This window comes from Fusarium pseudograminearum, chromosome 1 (assembly GCF_000303195.2).
Source record: "Fusarium pseudograminearum CS3096 chromosome 1, whole genome shotgun sequence".
Taxonomy (NCBI): Eukaryota; Fungi; Ascomycota; class Sordariomycetes; order Hypocreales; family Nectriaceae; genus Fusarium; species Fusarium pseudograminearum.
This window is the reverse complement of record NC_031951.1, coordinates 2,076,066-2,094,280: the sequence shown is the minus strand read 5'-3', so window position 1 is coordinate 2,094,280 and position 18,215 is coordinate 2,076,066. Positions and strand designations below refer to the sequence as shown.

At 47.4% G+C, this 18,215-nt stretch overlaps 8 protein-coding genes across 8 annotated transcripts; 4 read left to right on the top strand and 4 right to left on the bottom strand.

Moving 5' to 3' along the window:
• Positions 1-572: 572 nt before the first annotated feature.
• FPSE_00658 (uncharacterized protein) lies at positions 573-1,762 on the top strand (the record flags this gene model as incomplete). Its single annotated transcript, XM_009253778.1, has 2 exons — positions 573-1,620; positions 1,716-1,762. 2 exons carry the CDS (start codon positions 573-575, stop codon positions 1,760-1,762), a joined length of 1,095 nt encoding a protein of 364 aa, XP_009252053.1.
• Positions 1,763-2,102: 340 nt separating this feature from the next.
• On the bottom strand, positions 2,103-3,735 carry FPSE_00657 (uncharacterized protein; the record flags this gene model as incomplete). Its single annotated transcript, XM_009253777.1, has 4 exons — positions 2,103-2,517; positions 2,569-3,467; positions 3,522-3,653; positions 3,709-3,735. The coding sequence occupies 4 exons, from the start codon at positions 3,733-3,735 to the stop codon at positions 2,103-2,105; spliced, it is 1,473 nt and encodes a 490-aa protein (XP_009252052.1).
• A 569-nt stretch (positions 3,736-4,304) lies between these two features.
• Positions 4,305-5,375, bottom strand: FPSE_00656 (uncharacterized protein; the record flags this gene model as incomplete). Its single annotated transcript, XM_009253776.1, has 1 exon — positions 4,305-5,375. The coding sequence occupies one exon, from the start codon at positions 5,373-5,375 to the stop codon at positions 4,305-4,307; it is 1,071 nt and encodes a 356-aa protein (XP_009252051.1).
• A 674-nt stretch (positions 5,376-6,049) lies between these two features.
• Positions 6,050-7,873, top strand: FPSE_00655 (uncharacterized protein; the record flags this gene model as incomplete). The annotated part of the gene is made up of 1 exon (XM_009253775.1): positions 6,050-7,873. The coding sequence occupies one exon, from the start codon at positions 6,050-6,052 to the stop codon at positions 7,871-7,873; it is 1,824 nt and encodes a 607-aa protein (XP_009252050.1).
• A 1,256-nt stretch (positions 7,874-9,129) lies between these two features.
• Positions 9,130-9,357, top strand: FPSE_00654 (uncharacterized protein; the record flags this gene model as incomplete). The annotated part of the gene is made up of 2 exons (XM_009253774.1): positions 9,130-9,204; positions 9,259-9,357. 2 exons carry the CDS (start codon positions 9,130-9,132, stop codon positions 9,355-9,357), a joined length of 174 nt encoding a protein of 57 aa, XP_009252049.1.
• A 209-nt stretch (positions 9,358-9,566) lies between these two features.
• Positions 9,567-9,899, bottom strand: FPSE_00653 (uncharacterized protein; the record flags this gene model as incomplete). Its single annotated transcript, XM_009253773.1, has 3 exons — positions 9,567-9,664; positions 9,737-9,820; positions 9,878-9,899. 3 exons carry the CDS (start codon positions 9,897-9,899, stop codon positions 9,567-9,569), a joined length of 204 nt encoding a protein of 67 aa, XP_009252048.1.
• A 3,506-nt stretch (positions 9,900-13,405) lies between these two features.
• FPSE_00652 (uncharacterized protein) lies at positions 13,406-15,993 on the top strand (the record flags this gene model as incomplete). Its single annotated transcript, XM_009253772.1, has 2 exons — positions 13,406-13,694; positions 13,745-15,993. The coding sequence occupies 2 exons, from the start codon at positions 13,406-13,408 to the stop codon at positions 15,991-15,993; spliced, it is 2,538 nt and encodes an 845-aa protein (XP_009252047.1).
• Positions 15,994-16,903: 910 nt separating this feature from the next.
• On the bottom strand, positions 16,904-17,898 carry FPSE_00651 (uncharacterized protein; the record flags this gene model as incomplete). Its single annotated transcript, XM_009253771.1, has 2 exons — positions 16,904-17,400; positions 17,460-17,898. The coding sequence occupies 2 exons, from the start codon at positions 17,896-17,898 to the stop codon at positions 16,904-16,906; spliced, it is 936 nt and encodes a 311-aa protein (XP_009252046.1).
• Positions 17,899-18,215: the final 317 nt, after the last annotated feature.

The following is an 18,215-nucleotide window of genomic DNA, read 5'->3' as shown; positions in this document are numbered from 1 at the left end:
CCCGGTGTCGTCGTGTCTAGAGAGAGCCGGACGGCCGTGTATTAGATAGCAATAGACGATAAGGGTGCGGCTACCATATTTTGCTTGTTCATTGTTGACATGATCATCATCAAATCTCATACTTAATCGCTGTCTGCTGATCAATATCGAATGGTCCTGCATCAGGTGTCAAGTGCTGGGTGCTACCTATTTTCAAGAAACCTAACTACAACCTGAATCTATTTAAAAGAAAAATGAATAGAAATACCGCTGCTGTCTCATGAGTCTAGCCTTTTATACTCAGTGCCCCAGATCGCTTCATAATGTTTTTTTTCCTCTACATTTACTAGGTTTCAGGGAGGAATTTTCGAGGTAAAAAGCTGGCGTATGCTGCCATAGAATTTGCAATAACTTTGGTGTATTACCTAGCGATTTAAACTCCTGCTCTTCGTCACCTAAATTGTGAAATTCAATTGAGCTTCATTCAAGCTCAACCTATTCCCTTCGGACCAATGCTTTCTCACAATGTCCTTTCCGCTATGAAGCGGAATCATCGCTGTCACTCCATTAGAGGCTATTTGACAACGTATGTGATGGCTACACGAAGGAGCATTGGCACCGCATCTCGAGACTACAATGAAGCGCTTAAGTTGCTGTCTACACTCTATTCGAATCGTCAGGCTACCAATTTATTCGACAAGCCCAACGCAAAAAATGCCCCACCCAAGCCAGTCAAAGACCTGAATGCGTTGGCTATTCCTGAGATGCGCGAATGGCTTCGGCGCGCTGGCTATGAACCAAAGGATCTTGCTCGCCTTAGGCACATTCATGTAGCAGGCACAAAAGGCAAAGGATCTGTGAGTGCGTTTGCGACAGGGATGCTACGACAGTACGAAACTGTCGGGACATATACGAGCCCGCATCTCGTGAGCCCCCGCGAGCGCATCGCTATCCAGGGAGAGCAGGTTTCTCAAGCCCTATTCGCAGAGGCTTTCTTTGAGCTTTGGGAGCGATTGTCCCACGCGGCTAAGAAGGATGGCCAAACTATCACGGATGCCAATGGACCCAATTCCAAACCCTTCTTCTTCCGTTTCATGACGCTTCTCGCCTGGCATATCTTCCTGCGGGAAAAGGTCGACAGCGTTGTTCTCGAATGCGGCATCGGGGGCGAATATGACGCCACGAATGTGGTTCCCCCAGAGGCTGTCTCTGCAGCTGTCATCTCGCAATTGGGCATAGATCATGTTGCGATGCTGGGTAATACGGTTGAGAAGATCTCATGGCACAAGGCAGGCATTCTTAAACCAGGCGTTCGTGGTTTTGTGCGCCGTATGGATGAGAAGCCCCGTGTGAGGAAGATCCTTCAAAAAAGAGCGACAGAGAAGGGCGCTGAGCTTATAGAGCTTGCTGACGCCGATGTTGAACGATGGGGAGGTGTAGCTGGAAGATTGCCAGGAGATTTCCAGAAGTACAACCAAGCTCTCGCTGTCCTTGCTGTGCGTCAACATCTAGGCATGGACGTTGAGCCGACGACGGCTTTACTAAACCTCCCCGACAAAATGATCACTGGGCTCAAAGAGGCAAGTCTCAGGGGACGTTGTGAGATTATCCAGCAAGGCCATATCAGGTGGCATCTTGATGGTGCGCACACCGAAGACAGCATGCACGAGGTTGCAAAATGGTTCGCTGCCAGCATTGGCAAAAAAGAATCAGCAATACTAGTGTTCAACCAACAGGAGCGGGATGCATCGCAGCTTTTGGAAGTTTTGCTCAAAACTATTGAAGAAGTTACCGGGCGGGTTAATGTTTTTAGACATGCATTCTTTACAAGAAACGATCAGGAGAAAGCATCTAATGGCAAAGCTAGAGACTTGAAAGTACAGACAAGAGCTGCAGAGTCGATGGGCGATCGGGTAGCCGGGTGTCACATCGCGGCGGTTGACAATGTTCAAGAAACAGTTGCCGATGCAAGACAAGTCGCTGGGCCGAATCAAAAGGTTTTGGTAACAGGGAGCATGCATCTTGTGGGGGGTATATTACGAGCCTTGGAGCCCGAGGGTCTATTGTAAATATTTTCCTTCTATACGCCCATGCAAATGCAATGTCTCGGCTTCCATCATGTATCATAGAGCATCAGCTTTCTCCAATATTCCAAGCGCACCGCCAACAAGATGCAAGCTGCCTGTGATAAGTGCCTGGACCGTCTCGCCCTCTAGAAGATCTTCTCCAATATGTCGAGCGTAGTCGATGGATTGCTCGATGGTAGGCATGACTTTAACAGTAGCACTAGGATCCAGAGCTGCCCACTTCTCAGCGAAGCGCTGCTGGACTGTCATCTTGTCAATCTCGGCAGGGTCAAACTGGTGGTTGACAAAGTCACGCTTGTAGCCTGACTCGGCATATGTGACGTTTGTGCAAAAGATGACATGGTCAAAGGCGGGCTGGCCATCACGTTTGGTTGCTTTGAAAACGGATTCGAGGAACTCAGTGGCCTCTGAGCGGCCTTGTTGGTTGAAGATCATGACGCGAGGGCCGTTGCTAAAAACGTGTTAGCTAGTAATCGAAGTTTGGTGGTATACAATAACTTACCGTCCTGAAGTCTCATCTTTGAACCATTTGGAGCACATCTTCAAACTATCAGAGGTATGAGCGCCGTCAACGTGCCATGTCACCTTGTCCTCCTTCTTGACCTCACATCGACCTCTCCATACAACTTTTTCAAGGCCATCTACAAATTCCTTCGGCAGAGGTTCCGAACGTTGCGGAAGATCAATACCAATCTTCTCCAGTGCTGTTTCAGCAAGAGCAACGGCTAGTGTGGCATTTCGCTTCTGGAAGGCGGCGTCTGGTCGAATCTTGACAACATTTAGTCGAGGATCAATGTCGAGGACTTTCAGATCCACTTTCTTCTCCTCGGCTCTCTTTCTAAGGACCTCGTCTGCATCTGGCACTTGCTCGATTGTAAAAGCCGCGCTGCCTTTCTTCATGATACCTGCTTTGTGCCATGCAACCTTGGCTACAGTGTCACCCAAAGCGAACACATGGTCAATACCAAGTGTGCTGATCCCTGAAGCTACCGGGTTCTCGACCACGTTGGTAGCATCGAATTCTCCTCCGATTCCCGTTTCGTACACAGCAACATCGATGCCCTCTTGAAGAAAGACATGCCAGCTCATCAAGGTTAAGTAGCGAGCATAGATTGGTCGAGGGGGCATGAGTTTGTCTGCTTCATCCTTTGGCGCCGCCTCTAGACGGTCCCAGACCTCAAAGAAGTACTTTGCAAAAAGTTCTTCTGAAATAGGGGTTGAATTGATACGGATGCGCTCGCGGACAGCTATGAGGTGAGGGGATATGAAGAGGCCTGTTTTGCGGGGTGTGCCTCTTGCGTGCTGATATTGAGAGAGGATAGAGTCGACAAATGCACAAGTACTTCCTTTGCCTTTGGTTCCTGCCACATGAACGATGTTGAGTTTGTTCAAATCAGAAGGCTGAAATATTATCAGTATGATTCATATCCAGAGTCTTGGGCTACTTAGTCTTACAGTGTATCCGATACGGAGGAGATATATCTTCATCTCTTGAATTGACACAGCATTAGGCTTTATACCAGCCTTCCTGCGAGCTTCGACTATATCAAAAGGCGTCTGAAGGGAATTGAGCGCATCGATAGCGTCCTAATTACCAGGTTAGACACCTTGTCTCTGTCTTGTGTAAGCAATCGCGACGTACATTGTAGCAACGCCCGGATGAAGCCATGGTGGATAGAAATGCCCTTTGAAATACCGAAAAGCTGAAGGGTTGCCTGAAAGTTCTCCAAAAGACATGACGCATCGAAATCACGATGTCTTCAAGTGTTGGAGTGAGGTTGTTTTGGTTGATGGTGTCGCAGAAAGCTCGGGTAATTCGCTCGTGATGTATGAGGCAAGTGTAGGGTGAGAGTCGAATGAGTTCAGTTTCGAAGAGTTTAATATTTTTGATGCTTAAGTACTCGATTTTGATCAACTGAAACTCTTGATATGATTGCTTGATCTGGTTAATTGAGAGTTTACTCTCCTAGTGAAGCGATTTCATCGCCTTCTTTGCTCGGTGTGTAACCCGCTACTAGTGACGGTCTTTCGGAGACAAATGCCGCTGATAAGAGTCATGATGGCTTAGAGGGTGAGAGCAATTCACGTAAAAGGCGAATAAAATATGGCTATAGATTGTTGTTTCTATCACCAAAATCCAAAAAGTTGGAGTGTTCAAAGCATTTTCTGAGACGCCAACAAGATGCCTGATTAAACATCACTGCCAACACTCGGCTCACATCCGATGGCCCGGACCGATCACCCGATGTTATAATCCTCGATCTCACCCTCCCGCTCCAACACCCATTTTCTCATACCTTCCTGGAACGATGCGATAAAGTCATTGTCAAATCTCTTCCCACTATCAGCCCATGCTATCCGTGCTCGCCAAGTGAGCCAGTTCCCTGCCATGACGCCCTCAGGCGCTCTGATGATGCCTGTGGCCAAATCGACGACATGATGGTCATCTGATGGCCTTCGATCGCTGTGAGAATAGAAGACTGTGGCGCCGCAAGTACCACAGAAAGATCGCACAACGCTGTCTGATGATTTGAAAGTCTTGGCTGTGCCGATGAGAAGATCATCTTTGATACGAGGCTCACAGACTGACAGAGGGATGAATGTCCATCCAACTACGTGAGTACCGTTGCTGAGTCGACAGTCATCGCATGCATCAAAAGTGGCCAACCACTTTTTTTCGTCTCTGTGAGAAACAAATTGGGAATAGTATTTGTCTTCCCTGGCTTTCTGGTTTGGACGAGGGATAGTGAATGAGACGCCCTTGCAGTGACACTCGACACGTAGACGCTCTTCGCCATTTTCTCCAACTTCGGGCTGTGATTCAACAATTTGGGCCTCAGGACTATCGCGTGAAGGATTCCAATCAATGAAACCCTTTCCTTTCATGTGTGTCAACATTTCAGCGATACCCCCGTCCTTGGTCGATTCGCTGAATATGTGCTTGCGCGTATCAAAAGAGTCTGAACTATCTATAAAGATGGACGTGGAAACCGTCCAGTACTCATTCTCGGGTGGCCCAGTCGAGGCGATGTGGGAGCCGCATGTTGGGCAGAAAATCCATGGCCAGGAATTGGCACCAAGGGGATAGCTTGCCATGCTGTTTCGAGTAGACGGTTCAACGAATTTGGGCTTTACGCCGTCTGGAAGCGTTGCGTGAAAGACGCATGGCGCTCCTGACGAGTATCTACAGAGGCTGCAGTGACAGAGGTGAGTGAGAAGAGGAAGCTCAGAAACTGGCACATCGACCGTGAAGTGAACAGAGCCACAATAGCATTTCGCTTCAAGAGTTTTGGTGTTGGGCTCTGCCATGGCTGTAAAAAATAGTATGTTCTGTATATAGAAGCTCGTGTAAGTGGAGGAGTCAATTGTAAGAAGTGAGTTGGGGAAGTAATGTTATGGGATGAGTTAACTTAGGTACTATGAAACTTGTTGGGCTTTATAAGCGGCCTACAACTGCGGGGATATCAATATAAGCAGGCATTTGCTGTCACACTTCGTTCCTGCTGTATAGTCGATTCACTTGTTGTGTGGCAACAGCAATGAGGTCAGTGGATAAACTGCCTGTTTGTCTGATTGTTGTCCGTACTTGTACTTGAACGTTCCCAATATTTTTATAACATTTTACCTCGAAATATGCTTAGTAAACTGTTATAAGCTTAACCAACCGCGTGAAATTCGCTTGTCAATTGACTTGCATCCTGCGAAATATTGAAGCATCTTTGTTTGTAGTATGAAGGGCGTGCATGACGCTAACCATGATCGTTCCTTCCTCGATAGTTGAAGTGGGTCACGCGTTGACAGTTCTAGCTTCCCTATTAGCCGAAGTTAGTCCGTAGCTCTTCAAGAGCCAGCTCCTAACTTTTTTTTTCCTTAGTGGACCGCCCAGCTCATTCATCATGACTTCAGCGTCTCACAAAGTTTCTTCCTCTTCCTCATCTTTGTTTCGCAGCATCGCAAGGCCTGAGCCAGATTAGCAAGCAAATATGTCGGAAGTTTCGGATATTGAAAAGCAACAAACGAAGCTCGAGGATGATATCAGCAAGCTTCAAAGTGCTTTAAAGCACTGGCAGACTTGGGATGCTGAATATGAGATGCTCAAGGAAGAGATTCTGGCTGTTTGTGAGAACGGCGAGAACGAACTAAAGACCATCCATGCCGGCTTTGAGGGCGAGCTTCTCAAGGATCGCGAGCTTGATGAGATCTTCGGCGAGAGGGCACACCGATCAGGTGAACAGATCTTGAATATTCTTGATCGGCGCATCGACTATGTCATCAAAAACATAGAAAACTTGCAGAAGCAAATCAGCGTTGCCGAGGACAAACTCACCGAGCTTCAACCAGATTTCACTCAAGACGACGGCCTACCGATTACGGAAATTATCGAGGAGCTTGACGATGACGACAACGTCATTTCGTACAAGTTGAACCAACCCGATAGCGCTTTACCTCAGATTCAGCAAGCCCTTGAAAAGGCTGGCGTTGAAGATTTTGAGAACGATGACTCCAGCCCACTCGCAGAGAGCTCCAAAGGAAAGAAGCCGGTACCAAAGGCATCCGTACCAAAGGCGGAGCCTGCGCCCGTCGTGCCTAAATTACCCTCAAAGGAGAATCTACCTCAATCGACAGATGTTCAAACAACAAAATTAGCACCCTCTGCAAGCAAAGGTGTTTCATTTGCTGAGGATACCAAAGCGCAAGACGGCCCCGTGCCCCAAGTCTCGCGCAATGTCAAGCGTGTTGAAGAGATCATGAGTCACGCTAAAGAGCAAGAGAAGATCACCAACGAGCAAGCATACATCCCCGAGGATGAGGATGAGGATGATGCGGAATTACGGCGACAGATGCTTGAATACTCTGGTGAAGTTGGCGCTGTTGTTGCCGAGCTCCAACTCGAAGAAGGAGATAGCGACGACTATGAGTACGAAGAATATAGCGACGAAGGTTTTGATGAGGACGACGATGATGAAGATAAGTATGGCCGGTATACTGGTCGTGTTGTTACAGAGGACTATCGTCAAAGGATGCTTGAGCTGGAACAGAAGCTGGGCATCAAGTCGCGTTTCACCGAACGACCAGAGGACAAGGACGCCGAGGCGAGTTCAGAAGAAGAGGATGATAATAAGGAAGAGGGCATCGGCCGCATTGTTGTGAAGTCAACCCCTTCGACGACAACACCAACACCAACATCGCAATCCTCAGCCTCAGCCTCAGCCTCAAAACCTGCGCCTACCAAATCAAATATCAAGGAAAAGCAACCGGAGCCTGCCAACGGCAAAAAGGGCGTGCGCTTCGCCTCTAGTCTGGACATTGCACAGGAGAGCGAGTCTACATCACTCCCGGTGAGAGAGGCTCCTATCGTGGAAAAGGAACCCATAGTGGAACCATTGAGCGACATTGTCGAGCGTTCCACCTCCAAGACCCCCGACACGACAAACACCAAGTCGACGCGTAAACCATCGCGATTCAAAAAGGCGCGAGACACTGTTCCACCTGGCCCTCTTGATGTTCCTGCCACATTCATCGACCAAGATCGTCCCATGGCGCCTACTGGCCCTGACGGCACAACATTGGCTGATACATTAGTTGAGCGTGAACCAACAAGGGTTGCTCAACCACCTGATGAATTCGATGACGAACTGATACTGCAAGAAGTTGCCGATGAGCATCACAAGCTGCGAAAGAAGTTCATCCAGCGGGAAGGTGGGTTCCTTAAAGAAGACGAGTCTCCTATCCAGCCTCTGGAAGAGCAAGATGGTGGACGAGAGCGCGTCAGCCGCTTCAAGGCGGCCAAACTCTCGAAATATTAGAACGAAAATATTAAAAAAAGGACCCAAAAAAAGGCACCCAGGTCTAGAGATGACATGGCGATGGCTGAGTTATCGGGAGACAAGAGTCGAGACAAATCGATGTGTTGCCCGTACCATGCTCCGCTTGAGTTGCCTGTTTCTTTACTGTGAAGGTGACTGATCTGCTATGACCAGAATGCTTTGGCTTTGACCTTACTAACCCGAGATGACTTGATCAAACTCTGAAAATACCCGCCTACGGTATACATAGACCTTGTGGTTGATTTGTTTTTACGGAACGCTCTCAATCTGACAATTGATGTGTTGCAGGCTGCAGCTCGCGGCGTCTAATCTGCTTCTACATTACTAGCTGTTCCAAGATTAATCTTTCCAAAAAAGGGCTCTCTGACACCTCTACCTAAGCTTGTGGTTTAGGTTATTCGTTTCACCCTTTACATTTTCACTTATTCTCCGTATGTATGCAGATAGAATGTTACTATTCTTACCCATTCGCTTTGTCTATCACACTCCGAACTTCCCGCTTCTCTTTACCGTGTTTTTATGTTTATACTTCTCTCTTGTTTCGAATGCCTGTCGTTGTGCATACCTTGGCAATAATTCAAGCTTTACAGGGTTGCATCAGCCACTGAACCGAAAATACGGGCGCCCCGGAAGTTCGGCACCTCGCTTTTCGGCAGACAGCGTGCCGGTTGACAAGTCGCATTACTTGCTGACGGGCCTAGGATCCGATAATTGGCGAATAGCAGCATAGCCAAACGCTGTACTCGGCCTAGGTTTGCCGTCCCATATACCACGTAGTATACTTTGAGGCTGGACCCTGGACTGAACCCTCTTCTTTCTTCCCTCTACGGATACGGGAGCAGCCGCAGGTAATCAATGGCACAGGCCGGGACGGCTACTCGGCATCTTGGGCGTACGTCACTTATCAATAGGGAAAAAAATGAGTTGATGGACTTGTCAATGCTCAGCTAGAAGTGAATCACAGGAAGGAGGGCTTACGATGAGACCAATCAAGCTTGGATCCATGTGGTCTGGACACAACTGGTGATGTTGCGAAGGAGTGGCTGAGCTTTGATGTTGGAGAGAGGCCTCTGGGGGTTGACTTGAGGTACTTAAGAGGCCTTTCTCAGCTATGGGAGTCATGACTTGTACTATACACTGCACTACAATACACTACTCAACTCTACTTCAAAGCAAACTACTCTCATCGCCTACTCTTTAACTCGACAATCGTTCGATCTTCCCAATCGTTCAAGATGCCTGCTCCCATGGAACCCACCCAGCAAGCCCCTATGACCTCTGATAACGGAGACATCGTTACGCAGCAGCCTGTAAGTCTACACTTTATCTGTCAATGATTCCAGAGACTAACATAACATGTAAAGACTGCTGAGCCTCAGCCTGACATGTCCATGCGAGGTGGTGAAGAAGCTGGCTGCGAGATCTGCTGTGGCCTCTGCGCCTGCGACGAGGGATGCTGCTAAGCTTTGCGTGTCCGACTTTGAACATCTTATCTACCAAATGGGATATAGATAGATCAAGTTGAAGTAGGAAGGAGTTTTTGGCAGCCTTGATATTGTGATTTAGTAACTTTGGTGTGGATTGGATGTTATAAATTTAAGCAATAAAGTATATTCGCTTACTATCGTGTCTATGCATATTATGTCTGTGTTTTGTTTGACAGAAGAGCATCTTAACTATCCTGCTTGATACCAGGTGTAGGCGCATCAAGCGAAGTGTCACTTGAGTATAAGACTGCACCGAGTTGTGATGAATCTTGCATGAACCTACCTACACTGCAATTATGCATAATGATTCACGTTATTGGGCGGATTTGCGTGAATTCTGAAGCCTAATACTGACCTCTGCCCTTCACTCTGCAGTTTGGAGCCATAGTGGTGAAGTTCAACTTCATGTTGCAAATATCGGATAATATCACGGTACGAACTACCTAGCCAAGGTAGCGCTGTATCTATCTGGCATACCGCAACAATAGAGACTTACGGATAGTGAGTGATGGAATCATTTTGATGAATGACGGCCAAGTAAAGAAGTATGCATATCCCTTAGGCCCAACGGGTCTGCGAAACTCTATGCAAGGGCGATCTTAATCTACATATGCATCATTTCCGAGTTATCCTAAACAGGGCGTGGCAGAAACCTATGACCGACAGCTTGGGACATGGAAAATAAATAACTCATGGGCAAGTTACAAGGTACAAGTTGACTATCCTGACCGCTTGAAGCACAAGAGACAAAATAGTAGGTCAGCTTATGATACTTAGACTAGGCTTCTTGACTACTTATTTTTTTACCCTAAGACCTGAGAGGTGAGCTCCTGTATTACCTACTATCTAGAATATATTACTCTGCTTCTTATGCATAGAGTCAAGTCTTCTGTAACCTAAAGGTCGAAGAATCTCAGGGCCGTGCCATGGGGCAGTTGTGCAGTCTCACCAAATCTCAATCACGGTTTAGTAAAGATAGAGTTTCAGAAGTGATATCATTCAACTGTATCCAATTTGTAGTCATAAGTTCATTGAGTTAGCGCGAACGTCCTTTGCTTCCACCGTCATTGCGTCAATAATTGACCTCCTATTCTGCTACTTTTATGCTCCTCGTTTGACTGGGACCAGAGTAGAGCCCTCGACGTCAGGCCATCGCAACTTGCTCATTCGTGTTGTACTTGAGGCGATCGAAGGAAATTGTTGAGACATAGCACCCCTTTTCCCCTTTCCCTCTTTTTTTTCGTCTGTACTTGTGGTTTTTGTGTGGTATGGGTAGGGTAAACATTTTGTTTCTCATACAACGGACAGATTTGTTGATCTCTAGATATATCAAAGGGCAGAAATTTGCTCAACTTCTGCGCAGTCATCGGGTGATGCATCATCCCGCTAGCATCAAGATGAGATATACTCTTTGGGGTTTACAAAGATAGCGGTACCGAAGCATGACGCCTTGCCTTCTGGTTTGAGGTATACGGGAACGCCGGCCGGTTCCTTGCAATGACCGACTGATCGTAAGATTGGAGGCATTAGAGGAGCATGTAAATTCAAAGAGGAATATATCTCAATTCTGCTCTTTGCCCATCGACTGGAGTGTCCCTGGGTGCGGTGATGAGATCTTCCTGGCGTCCCCAAGATATTGACGACGATTATTAGATATGCACCAAGATCAAAGCTAGTGACACTTGCCATTCGAAACAACGTTATTGTTGACATGAATATCATACCTTGACTGCGTTTGAGCCGTAATCCCAAATTCAGTTGTTCTTGTTGCAGAGGCGGGCTGGCCGTTTCTGCTGCCTCACTGCCATCCTTGCCAGTCTTGAGAAACTTCTTGTATGAGGGTTTATTGCTGACCGCATGGGCTACACATAGTCTTTGTAGGATTAAGAGGATCTCTTATCCAGCGAGTTCGCTTGCCAGGAACATTGACTTGAACAATGCCGCAGTCTGTATTCGCACATGTCCTCGTCCCGCCAGACGCTTTATGAGAAGCAGGTTTCGCTATTGATGAGTCGCACTCAATGACATGGTTCTTGAAAATGCAGCACATGCATGGGATCGCATCTTCCAGTCTGTACCTCGTTTCCGGATGTCTTTCTAGGTTCCCACTGCACGATCGCAAGTAGGATTCTCACAGTAACGACCGGCAGTGCCCGCTACTATTAAGTCCTCTACCTTATCCTTGCTTTTCTTCTGGAGGTTGTTGTTCGAATTCCAGAAGGACCTGCAAAATACCACGCCCGAGAAACTGTAGTCCAGCTGTAAAATATAGGCAATGAGCAGAAGCGAGTATTTACACAAATGATTCGCACAACGGTCGCCTAAGTGTGCGCCGGATATCCATATACCACCAGATTCATATTCTGGAGATATAATATATAAACCACATATAATGCACAATGCCTTGTTATGCCTGTAGTACTGAAGAGGCTTTACTGTTCTGGTACTTCTCATGTCGCCAGACCAGGGATCATCTCTTGTCTAAACGTCAAAGAACCCGGTCGCAGACAAAACACCTCTAGACATTCGCGATAACATCTTCAACAGAGAATAAGTAAATTCATATGAAATGTTTTGATGCAGTAAGTCTGGTTAAAGCAAGCCCAGAATATCCTGATTTTGCATCAAATTGAGGGTCCTTATCACTGCAACGGCATCTAGTTATATTTCAGTCACCGTGTAACCTCTTGGTGCTCCAGACATGGATGTACAAGACAAGTTCTGCGTAACCAGCACATAAGACTTTATTCAAGGCCAAAATATGGAATCTAAAGACAACCCGAGATCCAAGGCAGCGCCGCAACACAGTCACACACAATCTAGGACAACTGTACGGCATGAACATATGAGTTTCCGCCCAGCCTTAACACTTACACCTTCTCCATGAATAGAACAAGTATCCCATAACTATAAGCATAGCTTCTAAAGTAACTGCAGATTATTCTAGAGTCAGAAGTTTCGATAATGATACTTCTCCTAGAAATTACCAGCAAACTCTAGGATAGAAACAGTTAAATATAATTACTCGCCAGAATCGTTCGTCTCGAGGCGTCCGCATATTTACGGAGAGTCGTATGGCATGATTGGCGGGCTAGCTCAAGGCTTACCACAGGGCGTTTTGGAGACAGTGCAAATATGCCAAGGGAGAAGTATTTGTCAATCAAGTCAAAAATGCTCACTTAAAGAACCTCTGAAATAGAAACGACTCTTGCTCAGTCTTTTACATGCGAGTGGTTTATGTACCGGTCTGACTCTTTTAGAGCCGATCAAGTGAGGTCAAGGCTGTTTACTTGAGAGGGTGCATTTACCTGAAACTCAGTGCGACTTTAAGCATAGAATGGCCTTGTGGTATTAGAAAAAAGGCTGCTAAAGGCATAAGAGGCAAAATTAGTAGGTCAGCTTATGATACTTGGACTATGCTCTTGAAATTATTTATTTTTATACCTTGAGTCTCAGGAGGCTGACGTTTCTGCTACCTATTATCTAGAACGAATAGTCAACGGATTGATTCGCAAAATTAGGCTGCTAAAGATAAAAGTTAAGAAAATATGTCGTAACAGAGAGCTGGATAACTTCGTCTCTTGTTCCAACAGCACTTGGTACATTTCGTCCAATGGATCGTCAGCCAACCCCTCCTCAAGAGGCTTAGCAGCAGCAGCCTGCATATAAACCCATCTTAGTACTTAAAACTACTATGGTAATAGGCTCCAAGACGTGCCACTTAATGCTACATGAGGCACAAGGGATGTGAGGCTTCCATAAGGCAAACATGATGAAGCTGCCTACTGCTGCCTGGAAATAGAGCTACTTGCCTTATTGGATGGTCTCAAGTGAGTTGGTCATGATAGGACCAACCCAAGTAACACAGCTTACACTCAAGTCTATAAAGAAGACAAGACCTTCACTTCTTCCTGTTTCTTGATATCCCCTTCTCAATCTCTTTTGTTAACAACTTCTACTTACCTATCACTTTCGTCCTTCTTTCAATAGAGCTTGCTCTAATTCTTTCTTCTTCTTCCCCATCATGGACACCTCCCAACCACATGAAGTCGACGTTGTCGGTGGTGAAGACAACATCTCCATCGTCAGCTTCGACGAAATTGATTCCAGAGCCAGGTCGACTTCCAGAAATGTGCCTGTACCTCCGATGGCGCCGTATCCCCATATGGTACCATATTCTCCCACGGTCAGATCTCCCTGGGACAACCCTGAAAGCCTTTATCCAAGGCAGGAAACACTGAAGGTCAACGGCAAGGTCCCGGAAGTCCTTCACACCGTCGAGTATTTTGATTCGCGTGACCAGATTATAAAGCGTAAGTCACACCTGCATATAACAATGGAACAGTTTCTGACATAGCAACAGGTCGGCAGAGCACTCGAGCTTTCAAAAACGTACCCCCATTCTCTCGCAGTGATGAAGAAGGCGATGTCGATGGCGAAAACTCCAATAACAAGGAGCACCCTGTTTTGGAGATCATAACAGAGGTTTATCCCGCCAGAAGCAACAGACCCTACAACCGGCCTCCTCCTCCTCGCCCCTTACGCAACCAAGACGACAGGCCTATCACCGATGTTTTCGAAGGATATGGCAGTCGTCTTGACGATGGTCCAATCGACATCGATCACGAGCCCAATGCTTATGCCCCTCGCATCACCCAGCCTTTTATGAATATACATTCAGCTCATCTCATCAACGCTCTCAAGGCTGTTGTAGCCTATTATCCCAAGTTCAGCCTTGAGGGCAAGATAATCGAGGTTGACTCCCCTTACCAGGTTCTCTATCACCACCGGCGAGAGCTTGCACATTACAAAGATCACCAGCCGTCAATCCACAGTCCCGAGTATGCTGCTACCACTGCTAAGCATATTGGTATTCTGCTCAGTTTTCTGGACGACAACCTCGGCGAAGAAATCCATCGTGAGGAGGAACGTCATCAGCTCGAGACTCCCAGGGCCACTTTTGACCTTTTCTGGCTTCTCCTCAAGCCTGGTGAGGTCTTTTATGCAAAACGCCATGACATTTGGGCTCCGTACGTTGTCAGTAGCGTTAACACTGGCAAAAATACCAACACCAGTTCACGCGACTCGCACAAGGTCAACTGTTGGATGCTTGAGACCAATGGCACAAAAATAAACCGATATATGCACACCTTCTATCTTTCTCCATGGCTTGGTGAGCAAGAGATCGGAGGGCTTTCTGTTATCCCGATTGGCTTTTGGCCTGAGGATCTGGAAGCTCAAGGTGGAGTTGCAATGAAAGAGAAGAATATTGCACTTGGAAAGTTGTATTGGGAATTGCTCAAGCGGCCAACATACATGGACTACGAGGGTCTTCTTGTTAACTCTGGTACGACCAACCGACAGTCCCGTGGCCCAACTGGATTCATGAGTGGCCGTGTCATCTGTGACGCTTCTGGATTTGACAGCTTCTACTACGACGGCCCAGATGATATCCGCCGAGGTCGATACAGAAGCCCTGTGCGACCAAATAGTGCAGTTTTCCCGCCCAAGGACTTCCTGCCTAGGAACCTTCCACGCTGTGGATGCGATGCTTGTATGGATGATCGCTCGAGTGAAGACCCGGATGGCCCATATACCGGCTTCGAGGATCTTGACCCTACCCGAAACTCGCCGCCTGAGAGCGATCTATTCTACCTCGTCTGTAGCAAGACCATGCCGGGCTTCATTCTTGGCGATCGACGCTGGGGTCACTTGAACATCGCCAATCTGAAGCCTGTCAAGACAGACAAAGAAGCCTTCAAGTATCTTGTTCTTGATGACGAAGTCAAGATGACTGTGAAGGCTCTTATTGGGAAGTTTGCAACTGACCTGGGTGAGGGGAGGGTGGCACCCTGGGGTAACGACTTCGTTAAGAATAAGGGTGAGGGTAGGATCTTTCTCCTTCATGGTGCCCCAGGTGTTGGAAAGACATGTACTGCCGAGTGCATCGCTGAGCTGACCAACCGACCTCTCATTTCACTTACAAGCGGTGATTTAAGTGTTGATTCTTACCACATTGAGAACAACCTCAGCTATTTCCTCGAGCTGGGTCAACGCTATGGCGCTCTAGTTTTGCTCGATGAAGCCGATATCTATCTCGAACGTCGCCGCTCCAGTGACATCAAGAGGAACGGTCTGGTATCCGTGTTCCTCCGCGCCCTTGAATACTACCGCGGAGTTCTCTTCCTCACTACCAACCGCGTTCAATCATTTGATAGTGCCTTCCTGAGTCGCATTCATGTCGCCCTGCACTACAAGAACCTTGGCCACGAGGATCGAGAGCGCATCTGGAGCCATAACTTTGACCGCTTGAGCCGAGACTCCAACGGCTTGGTTCATGTTTCCAACGCAGCTCGCGACTATGTCTGGAATAGCGAGGATGTTCGCAGCCTCAAGTGGAATGGCCGAGAGATTCGCAATGCCATGCAAACTGCACTTGCCCTGGCTGAGAATGATGCAGAGGAAGAGAGCACTGATAATATCGCGATCTGTGTAAAGCACCTTCGGGCCGTTGTCAAGATGAGTCGCGGCTTCCGTGACTACATCAAGCATTCCGCCCCTGTTGAAGGATTTGAGGACGTGGTCGTCGATTCTGAGGAGGACAGTGAATGATAGCTTTCCTTGCTGTCGTCTGCTTCTTTTCTAAGTTTGTTCTAAGTTTGGACTTGGGCTGTAAATGCGGTTAACACAATGACGGGAAAGTAAGGGACGTCTGATCTAACTAACGAAATTATGACCACAAATTGGATACACTTGAATGAAAATTGAATAACATTATATCTAAAACTCTGCCTTTACTTAACCGTGCTTGCTAATTGGTGAAATTGCAAAATTGCCCCTGTGGCTGACGTAGCCCTGAGGTTATTGTGCCCCCAAGTTACAGAAAACTTGACTCTATTCATAGAAAATAAAGTGTCATAGTCTAGTAGGTAGTAGGAGAGAGACTCCTGACTCTTAGGGTAAAGATGGGTAGTCTAAGAATCCTGGACTATGTAGTATAAGCTGACCTACTAATTTCGTCTTATGCTTCAAGCGACCCGACGTTGAGGGCTCTCCTTTGGTTGCAGTCAAACAAGGAACACAGCAGCAGCACAGTATGGTTGACCTTCTCTACAATACAATTAACCCAAGGCTCAAGGGCTCGAGGGGTCAAGGTGTCCTATGTCATCAATGGCAAGATCAAATTTTCTGTTGCATTGGCGTCGAACTAGTTACATGTGGGCGCGAGAATACTCAAGTGAATACAAGCATACATTCCCATTCTACGAAAGTCTCACATATGAGCCATATGGTAACAGCAGTCCATCAGATGCCATCGATATGAGCTTTGAAGAGTTTCCAAGCCACGCAGTGATCCTTTCTCAAATTCCAACATCAGATCCATTTGCCTTTCTCCAGTTTCCGTCGTTCGAGATCTCATTCCTTTCGGTGTTCCCTGATATGGTCGTCGCAAATGGAAATGAACTGTGACGTGGTATGGGAGCCTGAACGATGTGCCATCATGCCCCAATACCTCGAGGGCTTAAAAGGATTGACAGAGGGACATGTGCGTCTTCACCTTCTGCGAGAATTCCTCCATCTTGGCGTCGAACTCAGCATCCGAGCCCTTGATCAAGCTGTTGTCGACACATTCCTTGACCAACTCCGCAAAGTGCAGACGGTACCGCGTAATCCTGAGGATGTCGGCCATGGGCTCCGGCGGAGGTGTACCAAGCACGGCGATGATTTCCTGTTGATCGTAGATTTCGCTGTGGAGGTAAGGCGAGGCCGGCCATTCGACATTGCAATTCGTCTCAGTGATGTACTTGTCGAGAGGAAACAGAACGCCTTTGAGACCAAACTGACATCTGGTGATATCAATTACCCATCTTTCGCCCGAACCTCGCAGAGTCCCTATGACGACTGTATGGACGTTTGGCTTCATCATATCAAAGATGGCCGCGTCAGGAGGGTCCATAATGGCAGGGTACGGGGGGTTCTTGATTTGGACGTAAACAGTCTCCAGACGGCAGACAAGGCCTATGTGATAATTATTAGCAAGTTACTCGCAAGTGATAATGGTTTCTGGGTTGCTCTACATTTCACCAGGGCCCGAGTCATGGGGCCAAGAATCGACAGTGCGTGGAGGGCCATACGCTTCATCAGAGCAGCTTCCTTGTGCTCTGGGACACTGGTAAGGTGGTCCGGGAAATTGATAGGCTTCTCCCAGCTTGGACGCCTGTTATCATGCTTGAGAATGAGAGCGTCATCGCGAGGCTCGATCTCTGTCAGGTCCCAGTCAAAAATAACTTCTTTGTAGGATAAGAGAGTCTTCTTGAGAAGCTTTGCTGCTCGGAGTAGAGACTTGCGGCGCTTCAAGTTGTTGCACCTCCTTTTGTGGTTGGGCCAGTCAGTCGTCTGGCACTCGTGGTCGCAGTAGAAAATACCAGCAGAATCTCCATCGAGATACTCGGGGACATCAATACAGCCGATGCATCTTTGAGATGCCTCCTTACCGCAGTTGGCGCAGCTCGCCATGATGGGTAGGTGTGTTGTAGTGAACGAGTGATAAAGGGATGCAGATGGCAGATGTGAACAAAACACAAGAAACTGAGGATGAATGCTGAAAGAATTCACTTCGGTGCAGAAATATTTTACTGCCCAAATGCCCCATTCGATTTCTGCCTGTTTGGCCTTTGCCTGCCCGGCTCGTTTGACGGTTGCTGGCAGTGCCATGGCAGTGATTCAGTGATGCGGTTGACCACATTACGGGAAGGAGGCGAGGGAAATCTGCTCTGCAGCGAGGACCGACCATTTAAATAGAAACCCGTGTGTGTAAAGCCGCAGAATGAAGC